The 27,407-nt window shown below is 34.8% G+C and overlaps 3 protein-coding genes across 5 annotated transcripts in view; 2 read left to right on the top strand and 1 right to left on the bottom strand.

Annotated features, from left to right (window-relative positions):
• The window catches only part of LOC127844232 (interferon regulatory factor 4-like), a 20,671-nt gene extending 9,065 nt beyond the window's left edge, over positions 1-11,606 (top strand). Inside the window, exons 7-8 of one of the 3 annotated variants that reach the window (XM_052374295.1) lie at positions 5,418-5,465; positions 11,466-11,606. In XM_052374295.1, the coding sequence (XP_052230255.1) occupies positions 5,418-5,465; positions 11,466-11,498 (81 nt within the window). In that variant the 3' untranslated portion in view covers positions 11,499-11,606. Of the gene's footprint in view, positions 1-374; positions 871-2,344; positions 2,484-5,417; positions 5,466-11,465 lie in introns of those variants that run through there. The other 2 variants (XR_008032634.1, XM_052374294.1) reach the window with 2 other exon arrangements.
• Positions 2,009-9,380, bottom strand: LOC127844231 (mitochondrial ribosome-associated GTPase 2-like). The gene is made up of 5 exons (XM_052374293.1): positions 8,867-9,380; positions 7,820-7,937; positions 6,043-6,264; positions 4,040-4,181; positions 2,009-3,378 (listed from the first exon to the last, which is right to left on the bottom strand). The coding sequence occupies exons 2-5, from the start codon at positions 7,871-7,873 to the stop codon at positions 3,050-3,052; spliced, it is 747 nt and encodes a 248-aa protein (XP_052230253.1). The 5' UTR covers positions 7,874-7,937; positions 8,867-9,380; the 3' UTR covers positions 2,009-3,049.
• LOC127844233 (plasmanylethanolamine desaturase-like) lies at positions 11,480-27,407 on the top strand. The gene is made up of 5 exons (XM_052374296.1): positions 11,480-11,678; positions 14,181-14,301; positions 16,102-16,190; positions 17,743-17,961; positions 24,270-27,407. Exons 1-5 carry the CDS (start codon positions 11,523-11,525, stop codon positions 24,525-24,527), a joined length of 843 nt encoding a protein of 280 aa, XP_052230256.1. The 5' UTR covers positions 11,480-11,522; the 3' UTR covers positions 24,528-27,407.

The raw sequence follows: 27,407 nt of genomic DNA, 5'->3' as shown, positions 1-27,407 counted from the left end.
TTTAATTCTATGTATCTATGGCAGCATCGTTAAAAGCATAATATTGTTAGAACGGTAAAATTCATTACGAATACTAGTATAACGACATTAAAATAACATTTACGGAATGGTTCATAAATTCGAATATTCAAATACTCCAGGGACCTATATATATGTCCCTGAATACTCCGACTGCATATTCTTTATATGTCACTGGCTTTTAAAGACTCAAATCATACCAGGTGCCGCATATACGTGTCAACACCGTCTTGGAATAACGGCGGGCTGTTAAGACTTGACAGAGACGTGAGACTAACATCTTTGACGTGGACAACTACTTCAAGCCAGCTTTGACCAAGTACATGCACCAAAAAGGCCCCATGCCTTTGGTAGAGGTGATCATTTCATTTGGTCAGCAGTTCTCGAGTCACGAATCCTTTAACGATCTCCTCATCGCCGCCAAAGTGGTCCACGCAGAGGCGCAGAATCTTCTCGCCAGCGTGTGTTCGTCTTAGGAAAACGGGATTTAATGCAAATGCGTAAAATATCGTCCCATAATAGCCTGTTAAGTCAATACAGGCTAATCACGGACGACAATATCCGCTTGTATGGTATTGTTTGTTTAAAGAAAGCCATTCTTAACGAAAATCCAGTTTAGGCAGAAGTGTCTCTCATAAGCCTTGTGGACTGCACAGGCTAATATTGGACGACACTTTGCGTACATTCATTAAGCCCCGTATTCAAAGAGCTCGGCCCATTCACATCTTTGTGATAATTTTAATGAGTCACAATTTTAATGAGTCAATTTGCGGTAACAAATAGAGATTGCATTGTTAGTTCAAAAGATTGAAATGTTTTACAATCGGGCAAAAATGGTGCATGCATACGAAGATGCAGTGTTGATATAAAAATTAATTACGATTAATCATGTATTTATAAAATGTGTACAATGTATATGCATTTTTAAGTTATTTTTACACATAGTGACGCTACTAACGTTAAAATAGTGCTTTAACTGCAATGCGTATTATACATTTAATATTATTATAATGATTTTAAGGGCAATTAATTGTACAATACAGAAAGTTCCTACGCTTCATGACTCCTGTGAAAATGTCATCTATCATGTATGCAATATCAATATTAAATACCATTATACAAGATATGACGACATGTATATCATTACAAACAAACGTTTAAAGGAGATTTGTAACAATAACTTCCTTGTTTCTTCTTATTAAGATGAACTGTTGTCACATTGTAAAACCTATTATGTCAGACTTACTACCCGGTATACAATTACAATTATTTGTGAGCACTCCTGCAATATTCATAATGATATCTATTATTTGTTACCACACTTGTGCTTATTTTTCATTATGTGTAAAATGTTTGAACTCTGTAGTGATATTTCCATATTCTAGCTGTCATTTGTGAACACTGTGTAATAATGAATGATTTTAGCTTCCATTTATGAACAGTCGAGTGAATATATGTGAGTATAGCTATAATTTGTTAACCTTTGTGTCAATATTCCTGAGAATAGCTATCATTTGTGAACACTTTTGCAATTATTGCAGATTAGAGCTGTGAACAGTAAGTTCGTTATTTTTTAATATATGAGTCTCATTGTGAGAAAACTGGGCATAATGCATGTGTGTAAAGTGTTATCCCACATTAGCCTGTGCAGTCCACACAGGCTAATCAGGGACGACACTTTCTGCCTAAATTGGATTTTTGCTAAGAGACTTCATTTAAACGAAAAATGTCATAAAAGCGGAAAGTTTCGTCCCTGATTTGCCTTTGCGGACTGCACAGGCTAATCTTGGACGACACTTTACGGACATGCATTAAACCCTTTTCTCAGAACGTCTAATATCTACCATTTGTGAACTCTCTGTGTGATTATATCTCATTTATAGCTATCAATTGTGAACACTTGTGTCATTATTATTGATGATACATATCACTTGCTGTGATTTTCTCTGATTAATAGAAGTCTATTTATTACACACTAGCAGATGTGCTATGAGTTTTAGATAATATTTATGAAGGTTCTAAAGTATCTGTTACACATAACTTACTACTTTACTACAATACAATATGCAAATTATAAAACATCATTGGATGGACAGTTAAAATAGAAAATATAAGCGAGTTAACTGCCAAATAATCGCATTGTTAAGTTGATAATCATGTTAGTCAAGGTCAACTAGTGATGTAAGATGTATAAAGTCGAGTTTACTCTTTCCCTCATAAGAAGCACAGTGAAAATGGCTTTGCAACCAGCATAAAACCAGAAAAGCTGTGAGTAACTCGCAGTCTGTTCAGGTTTTATTCTGTTTGCTGCTTATCAGTGACTAAGGTTTGCAATGAAGCCTTTACACTTGAATCTAGTAAGAAAGGTATTTAATTAAATGTAACTTTCTGAGGGACAACAAATGCCTCAAAATATGTATCATAGTGGTAAAGGGTTAAAGAGAGAAGTTAATCAGAACTCAACAGAAACACCAATGACATGAATTGGTAATCTGAGTAACCTGCTGCTCTCCTAAAGGAAGCATCAATAGGGAAGGAGATACATGATTGTTCAATGATTTCCACATATAATTGTTTTGCTAGACATATTCTTGCCCTGTTTTCTTCTTTACATGTATAAAAATGAAGTTTGAAATTCAGTAAATTTGCAACTATTTATTAACTGGTGAATAAACGTGCCATGAGTTGAGTTGCTGTAACCTCAAGATCCTACATCTTTCCACACATCATCAACATGAAAGTTATCAATATTAAAAATGGTTTTAATAAATTGATTTATCCCAATAAATATTTTGATCAGATTCACTGACTTACAGCGAAATATTACATGCACGATTTCACGTTGCAATCCATAGACGTGTACACTGATAACTGGAACCCGAGTGACATGAATTGCTGACTGACAGACAATGAGCAATATCTAAACATTTACATCATAAGTAAATTATAATAAATCTCCTGTTATTAATTAGTGCATCTCATAAATGATATCATCATAATATATCACTCTTATGTAAATCATAGAGACTTCTCAAATGCACAAGAAGTTCTTCAATATTAACTTCTTTTCTGCTGAAATCGGTATCACTGGAATGTTCACACGCTTCTGAAGTTCTTTAAAATTTGCCGCCGCTTCTGGTAAGTCCATTTTGTTTCCAATGACAGCATTAGGCCTTTCTGACAAGCCATCCTGATACTGCTCTAATTCGTATTTCAAACAATCCAGCTGTGCCCATGGCTCGTCCAATGAGAGATCTATCACATACAGAAGGCACAGACATCGTTCAATGTGACGCAGGAATGCGAACCCTAACCCCTTGTTCTTGTGGGCACCTTCTATGAGTCCTGGGATATCAGCCACTGAAACAACATATATACTGACTTAATGACGCTTCAATAATACACTGAATGTGTTAAATATGAAAATATGTAGGACATACAGATTTGTTAAATGAATATCCCCAGACAATTTTGTGACAGACGGATGGACAGACGGAATGACAGACTGACAATAAAAGCCGTTTCTATATCAAGATGCATCACATACATGGACACACTTACAACACTTGTTTGGAAACTAACAGCTTTATTACTGCCCTATTTGACCTAAATGAGGGCCATTGACACTTGAACTTTTGACAAACATGGAGGGGGCTAGGTCGTATCATTCCCTGATTATTTGTGGCAAACTGTTTTTTAAATGGTCCGATGAAGTTTCATTTCACATAAATATGTCCGACAAGCTAATGTCATATTATGTAACCTTTGACATAATACACTATCATTTTAATAAAAATGTCTGTACATTTGATAAGAATGATTATACAATACATTGTAAATAACAAAATACGATAATGTACTCTACTGTAGTGAACATGGTCTACTTAGCGTTCTTTAGATCTCACAAAAGACACCAAGTACTGGTGGTTTCCCAGGAAACAGACTCAAGAGTGTTTCAATAAGCCTAAGGCTTTTGCTTTAATTGCAAAAATAGGTTTAAACTAACTAACTACACACATACCTGCCACCTGCTCAAGGTCCTCGTATTGCACCACCATGCCGATGTGTGGATGCAACGTTGTAAACGGGTATGGGCTCACTTTTGGTCGCGCTCTTGAAATTGCTCTCAGCAAGGTGGATTTACCTGCATTCGGAAATCCTATCTGGGAATCGAAATCACATTTATTGTGTACATAACAAACAGCAAATTTTAGATTGACACAGAAAGTACGAGATGGGACTGTATACATTTAAAGGCACCACTGCAACACTAAAGATAATCTATATTTTAATAAGCACACATTTTAAAGATGCTGAGTCTGTATCTTTCAGAAATGTATTGATATCTCTTGTGTTAAAAAAATAAATGAGCTGTTTTCTGTGACAAAGTGGTTTAATGCATGTGTGTAAAGTGTTGTCCCTGATTAGCCTGTGCAATCAGCACAGGCTTATCAGGGACAACACATTCCACTTTTATGACATTTCAAGAAAGTCTATTCTTAGCAAAATCCAGTTAAACGGAAAGTGTTGTCCCTGATTAGCCTGCACTGACTGCACAGGCTAATCTGGGATGACACTTTAGACACATGCATTTAACCCCCTTTTCACAGAACACGGCCCAGATACCTAAAGCACTGTTCCACTTGCCACAAAGTATGAATAAATGTCTACTGGCAAAATTGCTTAAAAAAAGAGCTGTGTTTGTGAAACACAATTTTCCCTACTGCGTCGCTTTGAAGCCATATATTTGACCTTTGACCTTGACAGATGACCTTGACCTTTCACCACCACTCAAAATGTGCAGCTCCATGAGATACACAATGCATGCCAAATATCAAGTTGCTATCTTCAATATTGCAAAAGTTATGACCAAGTCAACGTTTTGTGACAGACACACACACATGCAATGACAGAGAGACAGGCCAAAAACAATATATCCTGATTAATTGATCCGGGGCATAAAAAGCAAAAAAAATTGAAAGGCAAAAATGTCCCAACTTTTCTGGTTTTCTTTATTTACTTGTGGAATTTTGACTATTATCTCTCTGAAATATTTCACTGTACGGTCACGTTTAAAAATGAGATTTCCAACAACCTCGCAATCATAAACCACATTTGTATAACATATTAAATGTCAACTTAAAGTTTTTTGGACGGGCAGATTAATAGGCGTTGCCCACTAAATACTCTAACGTATTATTATATCAATACTCATTTTAATGTATAATAAATGTTTAATTTAAAAAGTACGCTTATTTGCAAAACACGGCTATTTTATTTTTCAGATTAAGCATCATAAATGAGATTTCTTTCATTTTTTGTGTGTGAATACCAACTAGTACAAAATTGTTTACAGTTACTTAGATTCAATCATAAACATTTTATTAATATTATTTCAGATGGGCATAAGGCAAAACTCTGTGAAAGGTCCAGTTTACAGAAAGACGGTACGCTAATTTTTACTTCAAATGTTTATTGTATTGCTCCACCATAAAGGCTCTCATCATTATCACAATTTTCTCAGTAGCTGATGGATCAGTGACAGCGACCGTTTTCACTTGGTCGGGTGTATTTATCAAAACTGACAAAGTTTGCAACATTGTGTCCACAGAGGGTGCCAAAATTGGCTTTATTTGTCTCCAAAACTGTTTGCCCTTTATCATCAGAAGCAAGCATGTCACCATTTAAGCAGTCACAGTATTTTTTTTATCATTTTGGGAATGGACTAGTCTCCCTTTGGATTGTTGTCGTGTTGTTTTTACTAAAATTGGGAAATAAGTGTTTATCTTTTTTTTGTTAAAAATATTAAAAAATTTAGAATATAAATGTTTTCAAATTATACGTTTGTATTTACTAAAGTTAAACTTCTAGAACTGGATGCGGGATTCACTAAATGTTGAGCTTTGTTTGAAACCTTAAATTCTGAATATTGACGTCCCATTAGGGGAAAAAAAACCTAAAACAGCCCTGACTTAGAACAAAAAAACCCACTAATTCAGCATAATATATAAAGGAAATGCTCACCAAACCAACGTGTGCCAGTATTTTCAGTTCCACATACAGCATTCTGTCTTCTCCGAGGGCCCCTTCCTGCGCAAACCGTGGAGTGGTGTCAGCACTGGATACAAAGTGGGCGTTGCCCTTGCCTCCTGCCCCACCCCTCGCAGCAATGTAGTAGTCCCTCTCTTCTTCCAGAGTGGACAGTTCAGCCCCATCTTCAGTCCTTACGATTGTACCCCGTGGGACCTAACATGGAAGAATAGCAGAGCAATCATAATGGTTGAAAGCTCATAAGTCACAAAGATATCACCGGATTGTTCTATGGTGCAACAAATATATTTCTTACAAAAAGAATATAGTTACTAGTAGGGTAAAAAAATCCAACAGATATTACATAATATGTCTGACAACATAAGTGAAATTACCAATAAAGACACTTTTTAATCATTTATGAACAAACACTGGGCATCATTTTGATACACTTATATAAATATACATATGACATTCTGTAATCGCTGTGGCAAAGTGGATATGGTGTCTGCCTATCGACCTGGATGTGAAGGGTTCTATCCCCACTGTGGGAGCGTTCCTTAGATCTCTCCCATAGACACTAGGTTCTGGTTTTAGTCCAAAGAAACAGACTCAAGAGCGTATATGGAACCTTTAACATAATACATGAATATGTTCAGTTTAAAGAGCCAGCACTACAATATACTTTAAAATACTAGTAGTCAGGAAGACTACACTGTACTTGAACTGATGTGTATTGACTTGGTAATTTCTAAAAGCCCCTAGTAACATAATGTCTTCCCAAAGAAGACTTATCAAGGAACTGTCCACACACAGGTGCCATCACTTACATCAATGTACAGGTGCAGTCACTTAAATCAATGTACAGGTGCAGTCATTTACATCAATGTACAGGGGCTGACATTCAAATCAATGTACAAGTGCTGTCACTTACATCACTCTATAGGTGTTGTCACTCTTACATCAATGTACAGGTGCTGTCTCTTCAATCAATGTAAAGGTGCTGACACTCAAAACAATGTACTAGTGTTGTCACTTAATCATTGTATAGGTGCTTTCACTTACAAACAATTTACAGGTTCTGTAACTTACATCAATGAACAGGTGGTCACTTACATCAATGTACAGGTGCTGCCACTTACATCAATGTACAGGTGCTGTCACTTACATCAATAGACAGGCCCTCACATTAATATACAGGTGATTACTTACATCTATGTAAAGGTGCTGTTACGTACACCAATGTTCAGGAGATGTCATTTTCTTTAGTGCACAGGTGCTATCACTAACAACAATAGACAAGTGTTGACACTTGCATCAGTGTACAGTTGGTGACACTTGCATCAATGTACTGGTGCTGATACTTAAATAAGTGTACAGGTTCTGACACTTGCATCAGTGTACATGTGCTGATACTTTCATCAATTGACTGGTGCTTGCACTTACATCAATGTACAGATGCTGACACTTACATCAGTGTACAGGTGCTGTCACTTAAACAATGTACAAATGCTGTAACTACACAATGCATAGGTGCTGACACTTTCATCAATGCACTGGTGCTGACACATCAATGAACAGGTGCTTACACTTACACAAATGTACAGGTGCTGACACATCAGTGTACAGTGCTGTCACTTACACAATGTACTGGTGATGATACTTACCATCAATGTACAGGTGCTGTCACTTACACAATGTAGAGGTGTGATACTTACACAGTGTAAAGGTTGCTGTCACTTTTATCAATTTAGAGGTGCTGAACACTTACATCAATATAAAGGTGGGTCACTATTCTTCCCCTGCATTTTATTGCCTCTGCCATTTTCTCCGTCCACAGCTTTTTATCACTGGGGTAAGATGGCTAAGGGAGTTTTTCTGTGAAGTACCTAGAGAAACAATTATAATGCATGGGAAAACTTATATAATGTAAGAATGTCTTGTCCCTCCATGGGGCATTCCACTCAGGGACAGTTCACAGGGATTGGAGGAGGTCAAATAACGCTAAAACTACATCTAAGGTTTACTAATACGAAGAACTCATCATCTATAAGAAACACGTCTGTTAAAAATATTAGGATTGATCCTATTCATGGGCATTCAACCAAACTTCCTCAAGACATCAAGCTCTTATTGATCCTATTCATGGTGCATTCAACCAAACTTCCTCAAGACATCAAGCTCTTAAGTCTTATTGATCCTATTCATGGTGCATTCAACCAAAACTTCCTCAAGACATCAAACTCTTATTGATCCTATTCATGGTGCATTCAACCAAACTTCCCTCAAGACCATCAAGCTCTTATTGATCCTATTCATGGTGCATTCAACCAAACTTCCTCAAGACATCAAGCTTTATTGATCCTATTCATGGTGCATTTCAAACCAAACTCTCCTCAAGACATCAAGCTCTTAAGTCTTATTGATCCTATTCATTGGTGCATTCAACCAAACTTCCTCAGAACATCAAGCTCTTATGATCCTATTCATGGTGCATTCAACCAACTTCCTTAAGACATCAAGCTCTTAAGTCTTATTGATCCCTATTCATGGTACATTCAACCAAACTTCCTCAAGACAATCAAGCTCTTAAGTCTTATTCTAGCAGTGAAAATAGGCGCAAACTGTCATCAGACACACATTAATAAAATGAAATGAATTTATGACACAAATTTTTGGATTCATCCTAAGGTTATAATCCATACGCAAACCATGTGTGGCAACAATTAGTTGACCACCTGTATTGTGTGATTGACCATGCTGTAATTGGCTATGTTCAAACTTTATACCTTGTAATCAAGCACTTCCATTCACATACATGTAAATATCACATGACCTCCATTCCCGCCATCGCCCCCATCTGGTCCGCGAATTCGTTGCCCCGTAAGAGGAGGAACGACAAAAAGCTTCACCCCCCTTACCTCCCACTACACCGCACCTTTGCCACATCTGTAAAACGCTCCTTCTACAAAAACCAAGGTTTGTTTCTTTAGTGTAAACAGTATTTAACACAGAAAATTTAAAAATTTACTTCAGCCAAGTAAAAAAACACCAACAAAAACAACCCAGAATAAGCATTAGGGATTAAAGGCATATAAAGGACACAGATTTTAATTTGATTTAAAGTCTTTATTAAATGGCTTTACAAATACTAAAAAGGTCAAAATGGTGTAAACAGATCTATATAGTGTCACTGTGGCTTGGATATGGTGTCCGCTTAGCGACCAGAAGGTCACTGGTTAGATCACTGATGGAGCGTTCTTCTGTTCATATCTTCCCCATAAACACCAAGTACTGGTTCTAGTCCCAGGAAACAGACTCCAGAGTGCCTAAATAAAATAGTAAGTTATTTAAATGCAATCCAGCTAAATAAATAGGTTTAAACTAGAAGATACAGTGTTTGTCTTGTGACCAAGAAGTCCTGAGTTGATCCTCATTAACGGAGCGTTCTCAAGATCTCCCCAATGACACCAAAACGGATTCTTACAAAATGAAATGAACCGGTTTAATAGAGATTCTACAAGTCTTAAGCTTCGTTTACCATCAAGCTAAATAAAACAAAAAACACAAGTAGAAGAAAATCGTGAACCTATTAAGTCTATGTAACAAATGAGCTTACAGTGTTACCCCCTCCGCTTTTGCTTTTATGCGGCTTTATACACTGGTTAGCGGTAAAATGTTCTTATTGCTGATCTCATATATGTCTGTAATGAGTGATGTTTCAGAACCATGTATAGTGTCTCCATGCCTTCAGCCTCTTGGTCTACGGAAAAATAACATTAATATCAAATTTTCAAATGACATTTTTACTATGGTTAACTTACTGGTAAATAATCTATAAACATTTGTACCTTAGCGGAAATTTTTATTGTTCAGCACTTTTATTTCAAGTCAAACAGACACAAATGTGTCTTGTTCTGATAAAACTGGGCATAATACATGTGCTTTAAGTGTCGTCCCAGATTAGCCTGTGCAGTCTGCACAGGCTAGTCAGGACAACACTTCCGCTTAATGGTATTTTTAGTTTTAAGGAGTCCCTCCTTACCAAAATCAAGTTTAGGCGGAAAGTGTCGTCCCTTATTAGCCTGTGCGGACTGCACAGGCTAATCTCGGATGACACTTTACGCACATGTATTATGCCCAGTTTTATCAGAACAAGACACAAATATTAGGACTGATTTTGTATTTTTTCAATAGTCTGGAGAAATCTCAAATTTTCAAGAATGCTTAACTTGACAACTTTACTTTGCAAAACTCATCTGCCCCTTTAATACCTGCAATACTCTGAAAAATACAGAATACTTCTGGCACCCTTAATAGTATACAAATACAGGATATCTAAGTAAGAGATGATAATAATTAATATATTATATACAGTCCACCGGACTAAGGGGTACCTGTCTACAACGTCGGTCTAGATTTCCCCCAATGAAAATAGTTTATTTTACACCTGAGACATACAGGTCACCTTGCTAAAGCAACCAACGGCCAATATATATCTCTACGAAAGTATTATCACCTGTTTACAAGCAGTCACAAAGCCGTTGTTAGATGTGCGTTCAATCGATTCTATATGGATATTATGCTTGACTGCAAGTTAACAAATAGTTTAATAAACAACAAGGGCAAATTGAACTTAAAATTAATTTTGGATCATACCAGACTTGGCCTCTTTTCCTGTGTGTTCAGCTACTTAGGAGTTAAAATTGAATTTCAATACAACGAGACACCAAGCTGAACATTGTACAACAATAAAAAGGCAAAACAATTACATATCAGATATTTCAATAGTAGCAGACCATTTCTAGCAAGGATCCCTATAGCAACCCTGATAATTTGTTCATATTTTTCCTATTTGTATCAAAATGTTCTGTGATCTATTTTGGTATGAAAAGCTTAACATTTTTTTATCAATGATGATATTAATCCTTCATACATCTTCATAAGACTAATAAACACTAACATCCTGTTTTAAACGTGAATATGTCACCAAAACAAATAAGTATTAAAATATGTATTTTGAAACAAAGGCAATATCTATGTGACAGAATATTCTAAAAAAGATAATTAACACATGTTTATAATAAACATACCATTAATTCTAAAACATAGGGGTGTCTTTATTACCAACCTGAAACAAACTATAGTACAGTGGATACATGTAGGCTACACTGCAAAACTAACTTGCTCCTCACACTCTTGAATGCTTTGGCAGCAAATAATTCTACTTTTGGTTTCGATTTTGTTTTCTTTTAAAATAAAAAATCGCAATACATTTACATTAAATATTATTTATTTCCATCAAGATAAGTTATGTAAATTAAATAATAAAATAAATGTTATACATATTAAATAAAATCGCCTTGACGTTATCATTCCATCCAATCATATGGCGTGATATATCTTCTCTACGGCAGCGAAGGGTCACGACCTCTTATGTTGGTGTTTAGGACGGATCAAACCGATCAGGAAACATGGCGAGCGAATTGGGTCTAGACGAAAACGTTCTGAGGAATTCTATGCCGGAACATGAAGAGAATTCGAACAATGAGTTCAATCAAAAAGAAAACACGCCCAGATGGGGGCCACAGCACGCGGGGGCGAAGGAGTTGGCAAGCCATACACAGCCGGTGAGAGAGTTATTTGTTGACACTGTCACTATTGACAGTTGGTCAGTCATGTTTGTCGTGCATGACTTATGTAACTAGTCGGGCATTGTTCTTAAAAATTAAAACTTGGGTTAACTTATGCAAGCAATTGGCGTTTCGTCACAAATGTTCCTTTTTCAATAACTTATCCAGTCTGCTCCGAATCTCATCTGTTATTATAACTGACCCTCGATTGGTCATTGTCGGCTCGGGTACTACTAACATGTACCCCGGGTATATATAAGTATACTAACATGTACCCCAGGTACGGTTAATATACTTAAACGTACCTGGGAAATTTACCGCTATATATGAAAATTTATGAATAATAAATTAAATTAAAGTTGCTCATTGATTGTCGTTATAACCAAATATGACCAGTGAATACGAATATATGCTCGCACATTGCGTCACTTGATTTATGCATGTTAAGTGGGAATGATCCCATCCAAAAATTCACTTATCATAAGCGCTTGCATAAAATGGCGAACGTTTGTGTTTATAAAGTTCTTAACATTAGCATCAATACTGGTCATATTTTGGTTTTGAACATTGAAATCGATATTTGTTCATATTCTAGTTTCGTTTTCATTATTTTACCAAAACACACAATTTATTTATGGTCGGACACAAGGTCCGACAATGTCGGGAATAATACAGGACCTCAGCAAATTTTATCGGAAATGTCCGAGGTCCGATGTCTTTCGCAATTTGTATGGGTTGGTCTAATATCGACCGGGTACAATTTAGTATATTTACCATACCCGGGGTACACGTAAGTACATGTATACTAAGGAGTACCTGGGGTACATGTAAGTAGTACCCAGGCCGACAATGACCAATTGAGCTTAATTGACCATGTTAAACTTTTAAAAATATGATGTATTATTTTCATTATGCAACTCTTCTATTAATAAAATTTATAACTTAAAAAAAGCACACATAAGTTTGTGAATAAAATCACTGCAGCTTTCATGCTGATTTTTTTTTAGTTCTTGTCTGTGCGGGAAAAACTGTAAGTAGTGCTCGATTGGTCATTGTCGGCTCGGGTACTACTTACATGTTATCTGGGAACTTTTCAGTATACTTACATGAACCCCAGGTACAGTAAATATACTAAAACGTACCCAGGAATGTTAACGCTAATCGGTCGTTGTCGGCTACTTAATTTTTTTTTATTATGTTCACATTTATGTCAATTTTCTGTTAAACTGCCTCTATATTATCGAAACTTCTGCTCAAAAAGCATGTTGATGCAGTTTTTTTAAAAGTGGAGAAGTTTGTTTAAGATGAACAATATCGTTTTACAGTAATCAGTAGTGTGTTTTACGACATCGATTTTGAGCTGGAATATAACTCTGGGTACAGTCTTATATCAACGGGGTACATTTAAGTATAATGACTGTACCTAGGGTAGATGTACGTATACTTAAGAGTACCCGGGGTACATGTAAGTAGTACCTGAGCCTACAATGACCAATCAAGCGTGAGTAGTCCATATAGACGTTTATATTGACTACTCCCGCTCGATTGGTCATTGTCACCCGGGTACTGTTCAGTATACTTACATGCACCATATGCACCCCTTCATAAACACAACTGTAGTTCTGCGCAGCAATTTAGTGCGCATCAATAAACAGACGTCGATTGTTACCAATTAAGAAAAGAGATGAATAAACTTCTAAAACAGTTACACATTAAATTTACCTTAATGGCAGTCTAAGGACGTTCTCCTTTGCATGCAACCTAAAAAACACAATAATGTTTCAACAAACTTTTCTTGCTGACATTTTTATTTTGAAATTTGGAACAGTGTAAATATTCAACATCTGTCAACATCCATATCGACTTAGGCTATATCAAACATCAAGATGTGCAAAAGGTTGGTGTACTGGCGACCTAACGTATAGCGAAACTTTAAGTCAGCAACATTATGACAGTTGCCTATATGGTGGATAGAGGGAACCAAAGAATAATAAAGTAAATTAAAAGCAATTATTTGTTGCTGTACTGGTTTCAATTGCATGAGTTTGTGTTTAAGACAGGTAAACGTTGATTAAGTTTTTGCAGTATGAATCTTCCTTAGCCCTGGCAGTGGTGATAAAATTGTGAACTTAAAGACAATAGACAGTGCATTGTAACTCTCAGCAACCTTTTGGGTTATTAAGCTGAGGGTTGCATTATTGCAACTTATTTGTGAGCAAAACCACTTGTCTGACATCTGTTTATCCTCTGTTTACCGTGTATCGAGCGGTTAAGGAAACAAGTAGAAGAATTCCAGAAATAATACAAATGATGCAGCAATAAACAATTTTCTTTCAAAAAGATTTATTTAATTCCCGTTAAATCCAGGTCAAAATTGTTTATTTACATCATGTTTAACAACTCATGCCGACTTTTGCTAATTTTTATCACTTAAATAATGTTTTACATGTATATATGATATTGTGTGTTAATTTCAGTTTGTATTTCTTTATTTTTTAGGGGAAACGGCTTCAGGAGACAATCTGTGTTGTATCTACAATAGGCCTGATGTGTTTCAATGCCATCAATTTGGTCATTTACTTCAAGGGCGAAAATTGGGTTGTAATCTTAGGCGCTGCAGGTATATATTTATATAGAAGAATTATTGATATGATGATCAATCAATTGTAATGATGTATGTTTGTATGAAACAATTATGATTTATTCAAACACATGTGCAGTCTGTTTAGCACATTGTTAGGTAACACCAAGGCATCCTGGTTTCAATTCAAGTTTCCGACAGCATGTGAATTTGTTCAGTGATAACCATACCGTACAGGTGGGGTTTCCATCGGGTACTCAGGCTTCCACCCGCAACACAAGGCAACACCAAAATTGAAAAATCTTTCAGTGAATGGAAATTGCAGCTATAATTCAAAATTCATCCCAACTTTCGTGAGTCTAGTAAGTTTATAAGATAGGAATTCTGGGGCATTTTCCGGGTAATGTAGCCTCTGGTTCGGAAAGAATCTCTTAAACCTTTGAAATACACACATTCACACATGTTTGAGATTAATTTTCATGTTACAGAAGGGAATTCAGGTGCATTTACCAGGAGGGATGGCATTTGTCCTCTCCATTTGCATATTTGGTGTTGCGAGGCACCGTAGGAATAATCAAGAATGCATCGCAATTTGTTTCGTACTTTTATTTCCGATTTATCTTGACAACAAGCATTGACGACAAACATTGATGACAAACATTGACGATTCTCTACAATAAATAAAATTAACATTAAAATGAAAATGACTAATAAGATCATAGAACAACAGATATGCTATTCAAAGTATAATATAATAGCATACACTGATTAGAATAAAAGGTTTCATAAATATCAATTTGAAACATTTTAAATAAATATCAAAATTCTTAATAATTATTTAAGTTCGCTAACATCTTAATATCTTATACAATATTTATTATACAGCATTTATTCATTGATAATACATAATATAAATACCAAATATGGTGTTCCCCATTTAACGGACCTCGCAAACCAAATAATGTTTCTTTTTAAGATCTATAACGTCAAACTGTAAAGCCTGATCATGTGACGTCTGGGAAAAATATTATACTTGAAGGTGTCATACAATGACGCGCCTTTAACAATTTAAGATTTCAAATTAAATCACATTAATGATTTTAACATTTGGATACTTTTCCAAATACATGTAAATTAAATTAAACTTAGTTTAATGACACAGGGCTTTGAGAGGATGGTTCTTGTACTATGCATAGTACAAAAAACCATAGTTCTTTGTTCAAAATTGACTTTTTTCCCTATTATTTTTATGCAGAATATTTCAATAGTTGAATTGAACAGAAATGAAATTTAACTTTGATCAATAATCAGGCGTGAGATTCCTCCTTTCGGCTGATCAAATCCTTTTCAGTTTTAAGATTCAAAAAGGGTTGTTAATTTAAAAGGAATTGATAAATGATGGTGAATGTCAGATGAACCAAGTAAAGGGGTTTACTCAAAGACTAATGGTTTTGTCCTCCTCTGACGTGTTTCCTCAATCACTCATTTGATAGAGAATGTTGCGAGACATTTTGTAAGCAACTGTTCGTAATTGTAGCACAACTTTGTAACAAAAGTTTATTTATGTCGTAATACATTTCTTACAGTTTCTTCCTGTTAATTGTTGATTTTCTGTTTTTCCATTTGCCTAGAGCGAAACAGTTCTTCTTAATGGATCAGACTTGCCATTTTGTCTTTTCATCATAATCACTGTTTTATACAAACTATCCTTCCTTAATGTATTGTTCAAATCAATGCAAGCACATATTTTCTAGCAAAGAAGCTCCTGTTAATTTGGAGTTTACAGAAAAGCTAATACTGTTCAATGCATGTACACTGCTGCTATTACCTGTGTTTTAGTGCTGGGAATCTTGAGTGCTGATTTCCTGAGTGGTCTGGTACACTGGGGTGCTGACTCATATGGTTCTGTGGAAGGCCTTATTGGAAAGGTATATATAGCCTCTCAACTTCATGGCATTTTCCCCCGTTTTTGTGAAGCGAGTTGAGATTTACAAACTATTCAACATTATGAAAACAACAAATTGTGACACAAAATAGTTACAAACTTTTTTAATTGTGAAAAACAGCAATTCTCTTACAACGAAAAAAAACACTGGCTTCATTAAAAAAATTAGGGGTTTTATGGTTCAACAATTATGAAGACAACTTAATGATCACCTTTTCACAATCATTTGTGATTGATGAATAGTAATGCTTCTTTCTAATTGCTTATTATGTGACAATCTTGTACTTATCTGCTACCAACCACTTAAAAATTAATGAATTCAATCTCAATTTCTTGAAATTATTTTGTTTTAGGTCTTTGTATCATTGCTTGTCAGCACTGTACAAAAATATGCTAAATGACATGATATTCTAATGCATCATTGTGGTGTCTTAATTTAGGTGAGCAAGTCAGGTCCATGTTTGTCCTTTTGTTATTGATTCATGTGAATAAATAATTAATTATATGACCATAACCTTCATCAGTCTGTCAGTTGGTCCATTTGTCTCTACTGCCATCTTTTTGTCTAAAATGCTTTGTGTTGCAATGTACCTTTCCTATCTGCTGACTTTTACAAAAAACTTGTCTCAAAAACAAGGGCTTTGAGATGATGTGCAAAAGACTTGAGTCAGTCAATTCAAGGTGAAGGTTTTACCTGAGGTAAAAGATTTGAGCCTCCATTTTAATGTCCAGTACCGTTATATATCTCATTTACCCATTGAAGGCTTTTCTGAAACTTAGTAACAATGTGTAGGCTATTGAACTGATTTGCGAAGGCATTAGTATGTCACTCCTGCTTATGGTCAAGCTTTTAAGTTTAAGGTCATACTTTGAGGTCAAAAGTTTGAGCTTATTGTGTTTGCCCCGGGTCTCTTGAAAGTGAGAGATTTTCAAAGAACTGTAGCAATGTTTAGGATTGAGGAAATGTGCAGACCGCATGGGTCAGTCATGCAGAACGCATGGGTCAGTCATGCAGAACGCATGGGTCAGTCATGCAGAACGCATGGGTCAGTCATGCAGACTCATGGTCAATCATCCATTTGAAGGTCAAGCATTGCAGCTTTTGTTTGTGTTGCTACTTATCTACTGTATCCTTTGAAGCATATTCATGAAACTCAATGTGTATGTGATCCAGGCAATGTGCAAAAGACATTAGTCTGACAAAAATAGTGGGTCCTGAGATTAGCTTAGTAATATAATAGTTCTTTAGTTTTATGTTGTTATTGTTGTTTTTACTATTTATCTTTTAATTTGGCATGAAATGTCACAAAAGTGTCATAAAGTGCAAACATTTACATTTCAGTCTGCAACAATTTAAATTTTTGCTTTAACTGGGATTCGATTCCTGTTGGTGGGTGGTTTAATTTCTGGAACTAATGTAGTTAGAGAAAACATAGATAACTAAACAAAAGCAAAAGTGTTAGTCTTAGTTGTAGTTTTTATAAAGCATACTATTATTGTTTCAATACTTCATACTCTCTATATATCTTTTCCAGTCATTCATCAGACCGTTTCGGGAGCACCACATAGATCCAACATCAATCACTCGCCATGATTTCATCGAAACAAATGGGGATAATTTTGCCGTTGTGCTTATACCAATGGCCTCGATGGCTTACAAGTTCTGCACATACACCACGGCAGAGATCCATGACTCCTATAATTGGTCCATGTATGTCTTCCTCCTGGCTATATTTGTCAGCGTGACCAACCAGGTAAGCTAGCGTGTGTACCAGGACCTGAGCCTATATTCTCCAAGCCATTCTTAGTCTTAAGATTAAGAAATTGTTGACTTAATAACAATTCCTGCAATGAATACAGGCTTAAAAGGTGCATTAAAATGTTGTTCCTAATGATTTATTATTGTAGATGTTAATTCTATGTAAGACTCCACCTTGAAGTAGTTTAAAACATTACGGTTTTAAGGATATTTTATAAGTCTAAGAATTGCTTTTTGAATATGGGCCCCAGTCTATTATAGATATGAAAGTTAAAATTGTAATATGGTTTCGGACACTGATTTTTTTAGCGTGTATTTTACTCGGATTTTCAATTTGATAAACTTGTATTATACACTAGGGCGTATTATATTTGTGTATTTACGGTAGGTATGACTGACATGTATTATTTTATATGTTATATTTGTCAGTGGTATTATATGCCATGATAGTTTTATTTCTTACCTTTGCTAGGCCTATTTAAGGCCAGACCAAATTTAATATTGTTCTATGGAAAACCAAGCAGTCTCACTCTATGTCATTATGTAGGCTCAACAAAAATATTTTTAACAGCTATTGGGTGAATGCATGGTATAATGGACACAACAGGCAATACACAAAGTAAAGAATTATTTTGAGGTGAAGACAATCTGAGTAACATCTGATCAATTTGTCATGGCCTTTAGTGTTTTTCCCAGGAGGGCAAAGGGGCATGGTGCATTACTTTCAAAAAGGGCATTTTAGCGCGCAGTTTAGGCAAAAAAGGGCAAAAATGTTCCATGAATACCTGAATTACGGGGCAACATGTAATCGCATCTGAAGCAGGTGTGGAAAAAATTAACATATAAACAAGCACATTTAATGGTAATTGATGTATTTAACTTTCTATGACTTATATTAATATATTTACCTTGCAATGTACATTTAAGTTCCATGCTGTTTCAATAAACTGTACAGCACGACAAACATAATAAAGCAATATATGCATATGAATCTGATTATACACAGATCCACTAACATATTAATTGAAACCATGTTTGTCTTATTCCATTTTCTAACAATAATCTTGCCAGATGTTTAAAATAACATTGCGAGTAAATTGATTGCTAACAATATGCAAACACTCGTTTCCGTGACATACATCCACCAAGTAGATTTCAAATAAATAAATAATGATGTTGCTATCTAAAAACATTTTTATGCATCGTTGATTATCACAGACATTTCATTAATTCCTTCTTAATGTATAATCTCCATCGTTAATTCGATCGTTTACGACGTTATTTGCCATTTTTGCCCAGTCGCAATTTAATTCTGTATAGTCCGCCATGTTGTTCAAATGTCAAATGATGTAAGTGACAGGTGCGCATAGCAACGTTAAATCGTATACGCGATTCGCATTTTGTTACATTAGTATACGTCTCAGACATTATTTCAATAATTAGATCTAATTATCTTAACGACGAAAGCGATACAGAATACATTTGATTGTGTTTTTAAATGTAATTATGCGTAAAAATATATGTTTTGATATAACTAAATAATGCATGCAATGCACAATTGCCACGAGAATAACAGAGTTTTTCATCAAAAGTCTCCCAAGTAACGATTTTATAGTGGAGGAGTACACATTGCCGACCGAGAAGTGCGCTTGGTATAACATAGCCTCTGGCATTATCGATTGATACTGACACGGGGTTATTCACGCATCTAATTCACAGCTTTGGAGCAGTCTACCTATAATCAAGCACTGTTATAGATTAAATCTGCTCAAATAATATAGTCGATTAGACGTTCACGTCTCTCGAGTAAATCAAGCACAGTCGGAGCGTCACAGACAATCAAGGACGCTGATTTTGCGGACCAAGTTAAAGCGTAGGGCAATAAAGATGTTATCGATAAGGGCACGTGGCGAAATTTGCCTTTGAAAAGAAGGGCGCGTGGCGAAATTTGCCTTTGAAACGGGCAGCGTGGCGATCCGGGAGGGCGGCGCGGCTTTTCGCCACGCTAAAATGGCCTGGGAAAAACACTAGCCTTAATGCGATTGTTTGATAAACTCTGGAAGAGTGGTAGATTCACACCTCTGTATGATAATGATTATTATATTATTTACATGAAGTACACATGAACACCATACGCGTAACGCATCCTTTTGTAATGAACATGCATTTCATGCTTAACAGTTTATAAAGTATTGAGGTAGAATATACATTACAATATTTTATAAATGATCTAGACTTCATTTGGCTAATATGGTAGTGCTTCGATTTGTTATGAAAGTCAGGTGTATTAAATTGTTTGATTTGTATATTTCTTTACTTGATAGGCAATATTATCTGTCACAATTTATCTATTATCTGGGTTAATTTGATATAAAAATCAGGTTTATTTGTCAACTTCAGGCATTGTGACGTTGTTGTACATGTATTGTTTATAAATGTCTTGATTAAAGGGACTTGTGCACAGATCTTATTATTTATGAATAATTTCATTTAATATGCTAACTAACAAATCTACACTGTTTTTAATAGTCTTAACTAATAAAAAGTAAAAAAGTATAAAATATATTTAATAATATGTTAGTACTTCATAAATTTTCAACATTATTTCAGAAAAGCCGTACAAATGCTTCATTATACCCCCACAAACGAAGTTTAGGGGGGTATATAGGAGTGAACTTGTCTGTCTGTCGGTCATTCGGTCTGTCGGTCGGTCCGTATTAAGTATCCGGTCTCTAATTCAAGAAGTTTTCATCCGACTTCACCAAACTTGGTCAGAAGTTGTACAGTACATGATGTCTAGGCCAAGTTCGAACATGGGCCATGCCGGGTCAAAAACTAGGTCACGGGGTCACTTAGTGTGTTTTAAACCTCACCATGTTGTCTGCTCTCTAATTCAAGTAGTTTTTATCCAATCTTCACCAAAATTGGTCACAAGTTGTATCTTGATAATGTCTAGGGCAAGTTTGAATATGGGTCATGCCGGGTCAAAAATAAGGTCACGGGGTCACTTAGTGCGTTTTAAACATCCCAATGTTGTCCGCTCTCTAATTCAAGTAGTTTTCATCCAATCTTCACCAAACTTGGTCAGAAGTTGTATCTAGATGATGTCTAGGTCAAGTTTGAATATAGGTCATGCCGGGTCAAAAACTAGGTCACAGGGTATCTTAGTGCGTTTTAAACCTCACCATGTTGTCCGCTGTCTAATTCAAGTAGTTTTCATCCAATCCTCACCAAACTTGGTCACAAGTTTTATCTAAATGATCTCTAGGACAAGGTTGATCATGGGCCATTCCGGGCCTAAAACTAGGTCATGTGGTTACTTAGTGCGTTTTTTACATTCAGCATGGTGTCCGCTCTCTAAACCAAGTAGATTACATCCAATCTTCACCAAACTTGGTCAGAAGTTTTATGGAGATGATCTTAAGGCCAAGTTAGAACATGGGCCTTTCTGGGTCAAAAACTAGGTCAAGGGGTCACTAAGTGCGTTTTAAAAAATTGATCATGGTGTCCGCTGTTTTTTGTGAAGACGACATGCAAAATATTATGTGTCAATGTGTCATGTTGGGGTATACGTCACGTCTGTGACAAAGCTCTAGTTATTTTTGTGATTTCGAATGATAACTATAAAATTATCAACAAACATTTTTAACATTTTTCTAAATCATGGTTTTATTTTGCTTGTTTAACCATAATCTATTCATACTTTTTAATCGATAACCATTACTTTTCCAAAGTTCCCTTAAACAAGATGAAGCAAAATTTAGAGACACACAAATAAAATAATAAACCCCATGTAAATTTTTTGTCATGAAGTAGTCATGCATGCAGAACAGAATTATAGCAGAGTGCATGATGATAAGGTGTAAAATTGCATGGTGATAAGGTGTAAAATTGCATTTTAATAATAGAATTTACAAGATGTAATAAACGTACTAGAATGTTCAATTATGCAAAAATTTAAGTTTGTATGCTCACACTCTAATTCTTAATAGTATGCTTTGATGTCTGCATTGAAGTTTTAAATATAACAATGTTATGTTATTAGATATGCAGTGTTCGATTCTTACGGGAGTCCGGTGGTCCGAGACTCCTGGAAATGAGACTTGGACTCCATGTTTTTGTGTCAAGGAAGTTTGTCGGACTCCTTCAAAATCATCTTTTCAATTATAAAAAAATCCCTTCGTTTCGCAAATTCAGAATGTCTGTACCAAAAACATCTTTCTCAGAATATTCATTCGAACACTGTCTATAAAAAACTCTTAAATGCAATTGTTTATTGTTATATTAAAATTGTAATAATTTATTATTCACCCTCTACATACTGTAGAAGGAAGTTTTTAATACCAAGTCATTACCGCACACTTCAACCAGTGTTTGAGAACTGTAAGAGTTTTTTTTAATAAGGAAGATAAGGAAGATTATAGACAGCAGTTGCTCTATTGATAGTGAGAAGGGTTCAATCAAAACTAAGTAATATCGGAAGCATATACTAAACCAGAACAATGCCATCATTTGGACTATGCGATCGAATATTAAGTATTTTTCTTTCATCCCATGAAAACCCATGTCTGGTCTACAAGTTTGTTTTCAGAAGATGCATTGTGTATACATATTATTGTATTACAATAATGAAAATACTTTTTTTGTAAATTTTTTAGTGTATGTATGCAAAACAAAGAAATTCGGTTTACCATTTTTAGTGAAACGACTAGGAATGCAAAGGGCCCCAATCAATTTATGATAAAGATGTGTCATAAGCCGAAAAATATGGTATAAAACAAGTGTCATAATTTTTGGACTACATAAAGTATGACTCCAAAATTTCAGAAAGAGTGAGTCCAAATCATTCCTTACTCAGAATAGTTAGTTTCGAACACTGGATATGAATAGTTCTACAAAAAACCTTAATAAATACCCATTTAATCCATACTTGCCAAGTTAACTGTGAGGGTAAAAACATGGTAAAAACTTATAAATTTGGTACAAATACCTTTAAGACTTCCACTAGTTAATTAATACCTGTTATCTTATATTAATTATTCAACAACAACGCTGTATTATCTGGACAAGATCAATTCACAAAAAGCTGATTCAGGGGTGTCAAAATCTGTTAACCTTTTCTTCATAAGTAGCGAACTTAAAATGGCTTATGCAACCAGCATAAAACCAGAACAGTGTGCGAGTAATTCGCGGTGAGTCTGTTCAGGTTTTATGCTGTTTGTTGCTCATCAGTAACTAAGGGTTGGAAATTAAGACTTTAACACTTGAATCTAGTAAGAAAGGTGTTTAATTTAATGTTACTTTCCATGGGACTACAAATGTGTCAAAAGACGTATCTTTAAAGTAAAAATCTGTTAAAAGCCATACTTAAAAGTCTCTGAAAAAACACAAATCATTTGCCCTTAAGGTAACTTGATAGTTTGTCACAGTAAACCCCTACTTTACATGAATAGACTAAAGTGTGAATATCAAGCTTTTGAGATGTTTTGTGGGCACATTCACACTGTCCATGATACTAGTACCCCTATGAGCGCACACATTGGCTGTAACAAATAGTATCATCAATACACTTATAGTATTAAGTATATGTGTTACATAGTTTTATGTTTGGACCTAAGATTCTTGAATAACTATTGTTTTTACATATATTTGAGCCTCGCTCTGTAAAAAGGGGGTTTAACCCTTTGCATGCTGGGAAATTTGTTGTCTGCTAAAATGTTGTCTGCTGATTTTCTTAAATTAGCATTTTCTTCGATTTTTTTCAAAGCATCAGAATAGCAAACAGTTTGGATCCTGATGAGACGCCACGTTTTGTGGCGTCTCATCTGGATCCAAGCTGTTTGCAAAGGGTTTCAAAATCCGGTTCCAGCGCTGAAAGGGTTAATGCATGTGCATGAAGTGTCGTCCTAGATAATCAAGGACGACACTTTTGGCATAAACTGGATTTTTGTTAAGAATGGTCTTCCTTTAAACAAATTTTTTAATAAAAGCGGAAAAAGTGGACATGCATTAAACCCCCTTTTCACACAGCAAGACTCATTTATAATAAGATTAGTAATTGTCAATGTGATCAGAAGGCTTTCTGAGGTGCCACATTGCCCACATGCTAGGTGTGCTTTAAATATGCATACAGGATTTTTATTTGGCATTACCTGGAAATTGCAGTATGAAACCTTATGTTTATATACATTTGGAAAGTGTGAATACATATGACACTGGGCAGACTGAAAATTTAAATTTAATAGGGATCATCCATTTATTAATAATCTTTTTCAACATAAATATGATCTATGCTTCTTTCAGTGTCACAAATGGTCTCACACCTATTTTGGACTTCCAAAATGGATAACTTTGCTTCAAGATTTCCACATAATATTGCCACGGAAACACCACAGGATTCACCATGTTGCCCCTCATGACACATACTTCTGCATAACAACGGGCTGGCTTAACTATCCAATGGAAAAGATCGGCTTCTGGACGCATCTGGAGGCTTTGATTGAATGCGTTTCTGGTCACAAGCCACGTGAGGATGACTTGAAGTGGGCAAAGAAGCAATGATCTTAGTGATACATGTCTAGATACTTAATAAAATTTTTAATGCATGTAAGTGGGTGTCATTTCTGTTTTTTATTATTTTTCTATGTTGATATTTTAAAAGCTTGGTTTGTATGTTTTTATTACTGGTTGATCTTAGTTGTTACCAAGAATCCCCAAATTGGTGTTCAATATTGTAAACTTTGCCTTATGTACTGTTCCCAGTAAGTTTCAAATCCGTGTACCTAATTAATGTACAAACAAGAAAGAGTGTCCAACTGATTAGATTGTTAATAAAAAAAAAATTGATACATTATTAATCAGCTTTGTTATGTTAAGGGCATCTGCTGTTTAAAGCTAGTATCTTTATACAGAACACATGTTTACATACCTTTTCATCATGCTTCTTTTAATTGGAAATAATATCAAACAAAATGTTTGCTGTCTACACTCAGCTCTAAACGGTTGAAACCATTAATTCTAAAAATTACTAGACTAATGTATGTTTAGTAGCTTTTGTCTGAAAATGCTGTTAATTTGTTGGACATGATTTGTCTCAGCAACAACATAAGATATTTGTGTTTGAATGTATGTCTTATCTCTGGAAATAATGGATATTTCGCAGCATGTATTTGCTTCAAATGACACACTATCTATCCATGTATTTTGTTTGTTCATTATTTTATGTGATTTTGATGTTGTTTCATACATTAATTGTAAATGCTCTTTTGCATTTTTTGCTGCATATTTTGCAATGTGTTGAGCTTATCCATAGGTAAGAAAGAGGCAAATGAAGTAAAAAGTGTGGCCATTTAGGTGTATTTGAAGAAATAGTGATAAAAAACAAAATGGTAGTAAATTGGGTGTTTCGAAAATTAAAAGTTTAGTTCTACATGTACATACACACTTGCTATATAAAAGGAAAAAGTCTTTGAAATGTGAATTTTGTATTAACAACACATGCATTGCATCATTTGTCTAAGATGATATTGTCAAAACAGTTTTATTAAAACTTTGTATAATTATAATTTAATTTAGTAATTGTTCTCATTTTAGGATGAATTAGAGTCGACTTAGACTCCAATAGAGATATTTGTTTTGAACCAGAATTCTGCGGTGTATTTTTTTTTAAGGTGTTATTACCTTTTTCATGTTATTGAAAAGAAAAATTTAAGCCATGTTTTTGTGAGTTTGTTTCCATCGTGCTATCAAAGTGTGATTTGTTAAAGACTTCTTCACTTGTTAAGATACATAAAATGTCACCATAGCCTGATGCTTATTTACGAAATGAGCTTATAAGTTTATGCATGCTACATGTACTTGTTAGTTTTGTATACAATGTAAAGTATTAATTGATGTATTTTTATAAGAGCCTTATTTTCTTACATTTTTTCTGCTTTACATGATTTTAATTATTATTTACCCTGCATGTCTTGCAGTTGGTTGAATGCCAACATTCTACGTCCTTGCAAACATAAAACACACTTATTTTTAATATCTCTTGAAAGGGCAAAGTATATGTGATTCTTCTGTGATGCCACGCACTTAAGATTGTATGGACTGTAACTTTGTAAGTTTTTGACATCTGGAAAAACATATTAGTAAGCAAAAAATAAGGTTTGATTCAATATCAAGGATTAAGATGAATACAATCAAACTAAAAAATGTTGTCCTGTCAGGTAAGACATTGGATTGGAAGTGTTCTACTTAGATTATGACTATAGTTGTGTTGTCTTCTTATTGTCATGCTTAAGTGGTTGCTTGTTATCAAGAGCATGGTGATCAAATTGTTATTCTTATTATGAATTTCAATATATTGGGACTAATACTGACTTGTAAATATTTATTCCTTATAGGCAACACTTGCATAGCTAAACATCTTTTTCCTACATTGTTGTATGCTTATACATCTTAGCCATACCAAATTGGTACATGAAAATATTATTCAGTTAAAAATTTGTTCAGACAAATAATGAGTGTGTTTTAGTTTGTACAAGAAATTGATATTGATACGAGTACATGATGATGGCTTGAAACTGGGTCATCATGCAGAGTGACAGAATATCTTACTCTATTTACCTCATTTGCTAATATTTTTAGAATGGTTGTACCGGTACTTATGAATGTTCATTACCCACAATATGTTAAATTAATATTCTGTATTTGTGTGATTTTATATACACAGTACTAGGGTTTTTGACTTGATAAAAAATATATTAACATGTTTAATTGAAAGCTTTCATGAAGTGAATGTTGTTAATTTGTCTGATAATATAACAGTATTATTTTTGTACTTGAAATTCAGAAAATATAAATATAACATTACACCAATATTCAAATGAATGTAATCTTTCATAGGTCACCAACGGGTGCCTACAAATTAGTACATGATTTTGCTACAGTTGACATGTCACAAATGAATGGAATGCTTTTTTAAATACCCATAATGATAAAAGAAGGATTCGTTATAGAGCATTTTAACAGGGTAGTATATTTTAACCTTCCTCTCTTTATAATGATAACACATGGTTACATGATACAGGTATGTGAAGTTATTTTACACTTACCCAACTGAAGATGAAAATACTCATCTTAACATAGAAACAACTTTTTTCACGTGCTGTTTTCACAACAATAAATTGCGTACGTACAGTTTGGTAGCACTGGTTCACAAGTATGAAATCACCACACGTGATTGTTGTTCACGGAATTGTAGCCTAAATGCCTTATATGCTCTGTGTTATGTGTTTGTTACTACTTGTATTGTGCTACCATCAATCTCAAATTTTCTTATAAGAATCGATGTCTAAAATACTATTTACATGGTCAATATTCCCGCAAAATCGCTTTTCACTATGATCAATATATTGTAATTCCTTGTATGAAATACATTGTAGTAAATTT

Source organism: Dreissena polymorpha, chromosome 9 (genome assembly GCF_020536995.1).
Source record: "Dreissena polymorpha isolate Duluth1 chromosome 9, UMN_Dpol_1.0, whole genome shotgun sequence".
NCBI lineage: Eukaryota > Metazoa > Mollusca > Bivalvia > Myida > Dreissenidae > Dreissena > Dreissena polymorpha.
This window is presented reverse-complemented; position numbering and strand designations above follow the sequence as displayed.

Excerpts from the sequence above, each read along its gene's own strand:
- LOC127844233 (XM_052374296.1), top strand. The coding sequence starts at position 11,523 with ATGGCGAGCGAATTGGGTCTAGACGAAAACGTTCTGAGGAATTCTATG. Across the intron at positions 14,302-16,101 it reads TGTAATCTTAGGCGCTGCAG|TGCTGGGAATCTTGAGTGCT; the intron begins GTATATATTTAT and ends CCTGTGTTTTAG. Across the intron at positions 17,962-24,269 it reads TTGTCAGCGTGACCAACCAG|TGTCACAAATGGTCTCACAC; the intron begins GTAAGCTAGCGT and ends TGCTTCTTTCAG.
- LOC127844231 (XM_052374293.1), bottom strand. The coding sequence starts at position 7,873 with ATGGCAGAGGCAATAAAATGCAGGGGAAGAATAGTGACCCACCTTTAT. Across the intron at positions 6,265-7,819 it reads TGACCCACCTTTATATTGAT|GTCCCACGGGGTACAATCGT; the intron begins GTAAGTGTTCAG and ends CTTCCATGTTAG. Across the intron at positions 4,182-6,042 it reads TACTGGCACACGTTGGTTTG|ATAGGATTTCCGAATGCAGG; the intron begins GTGAGCATTTCC and ends TTCGATTCCCAG.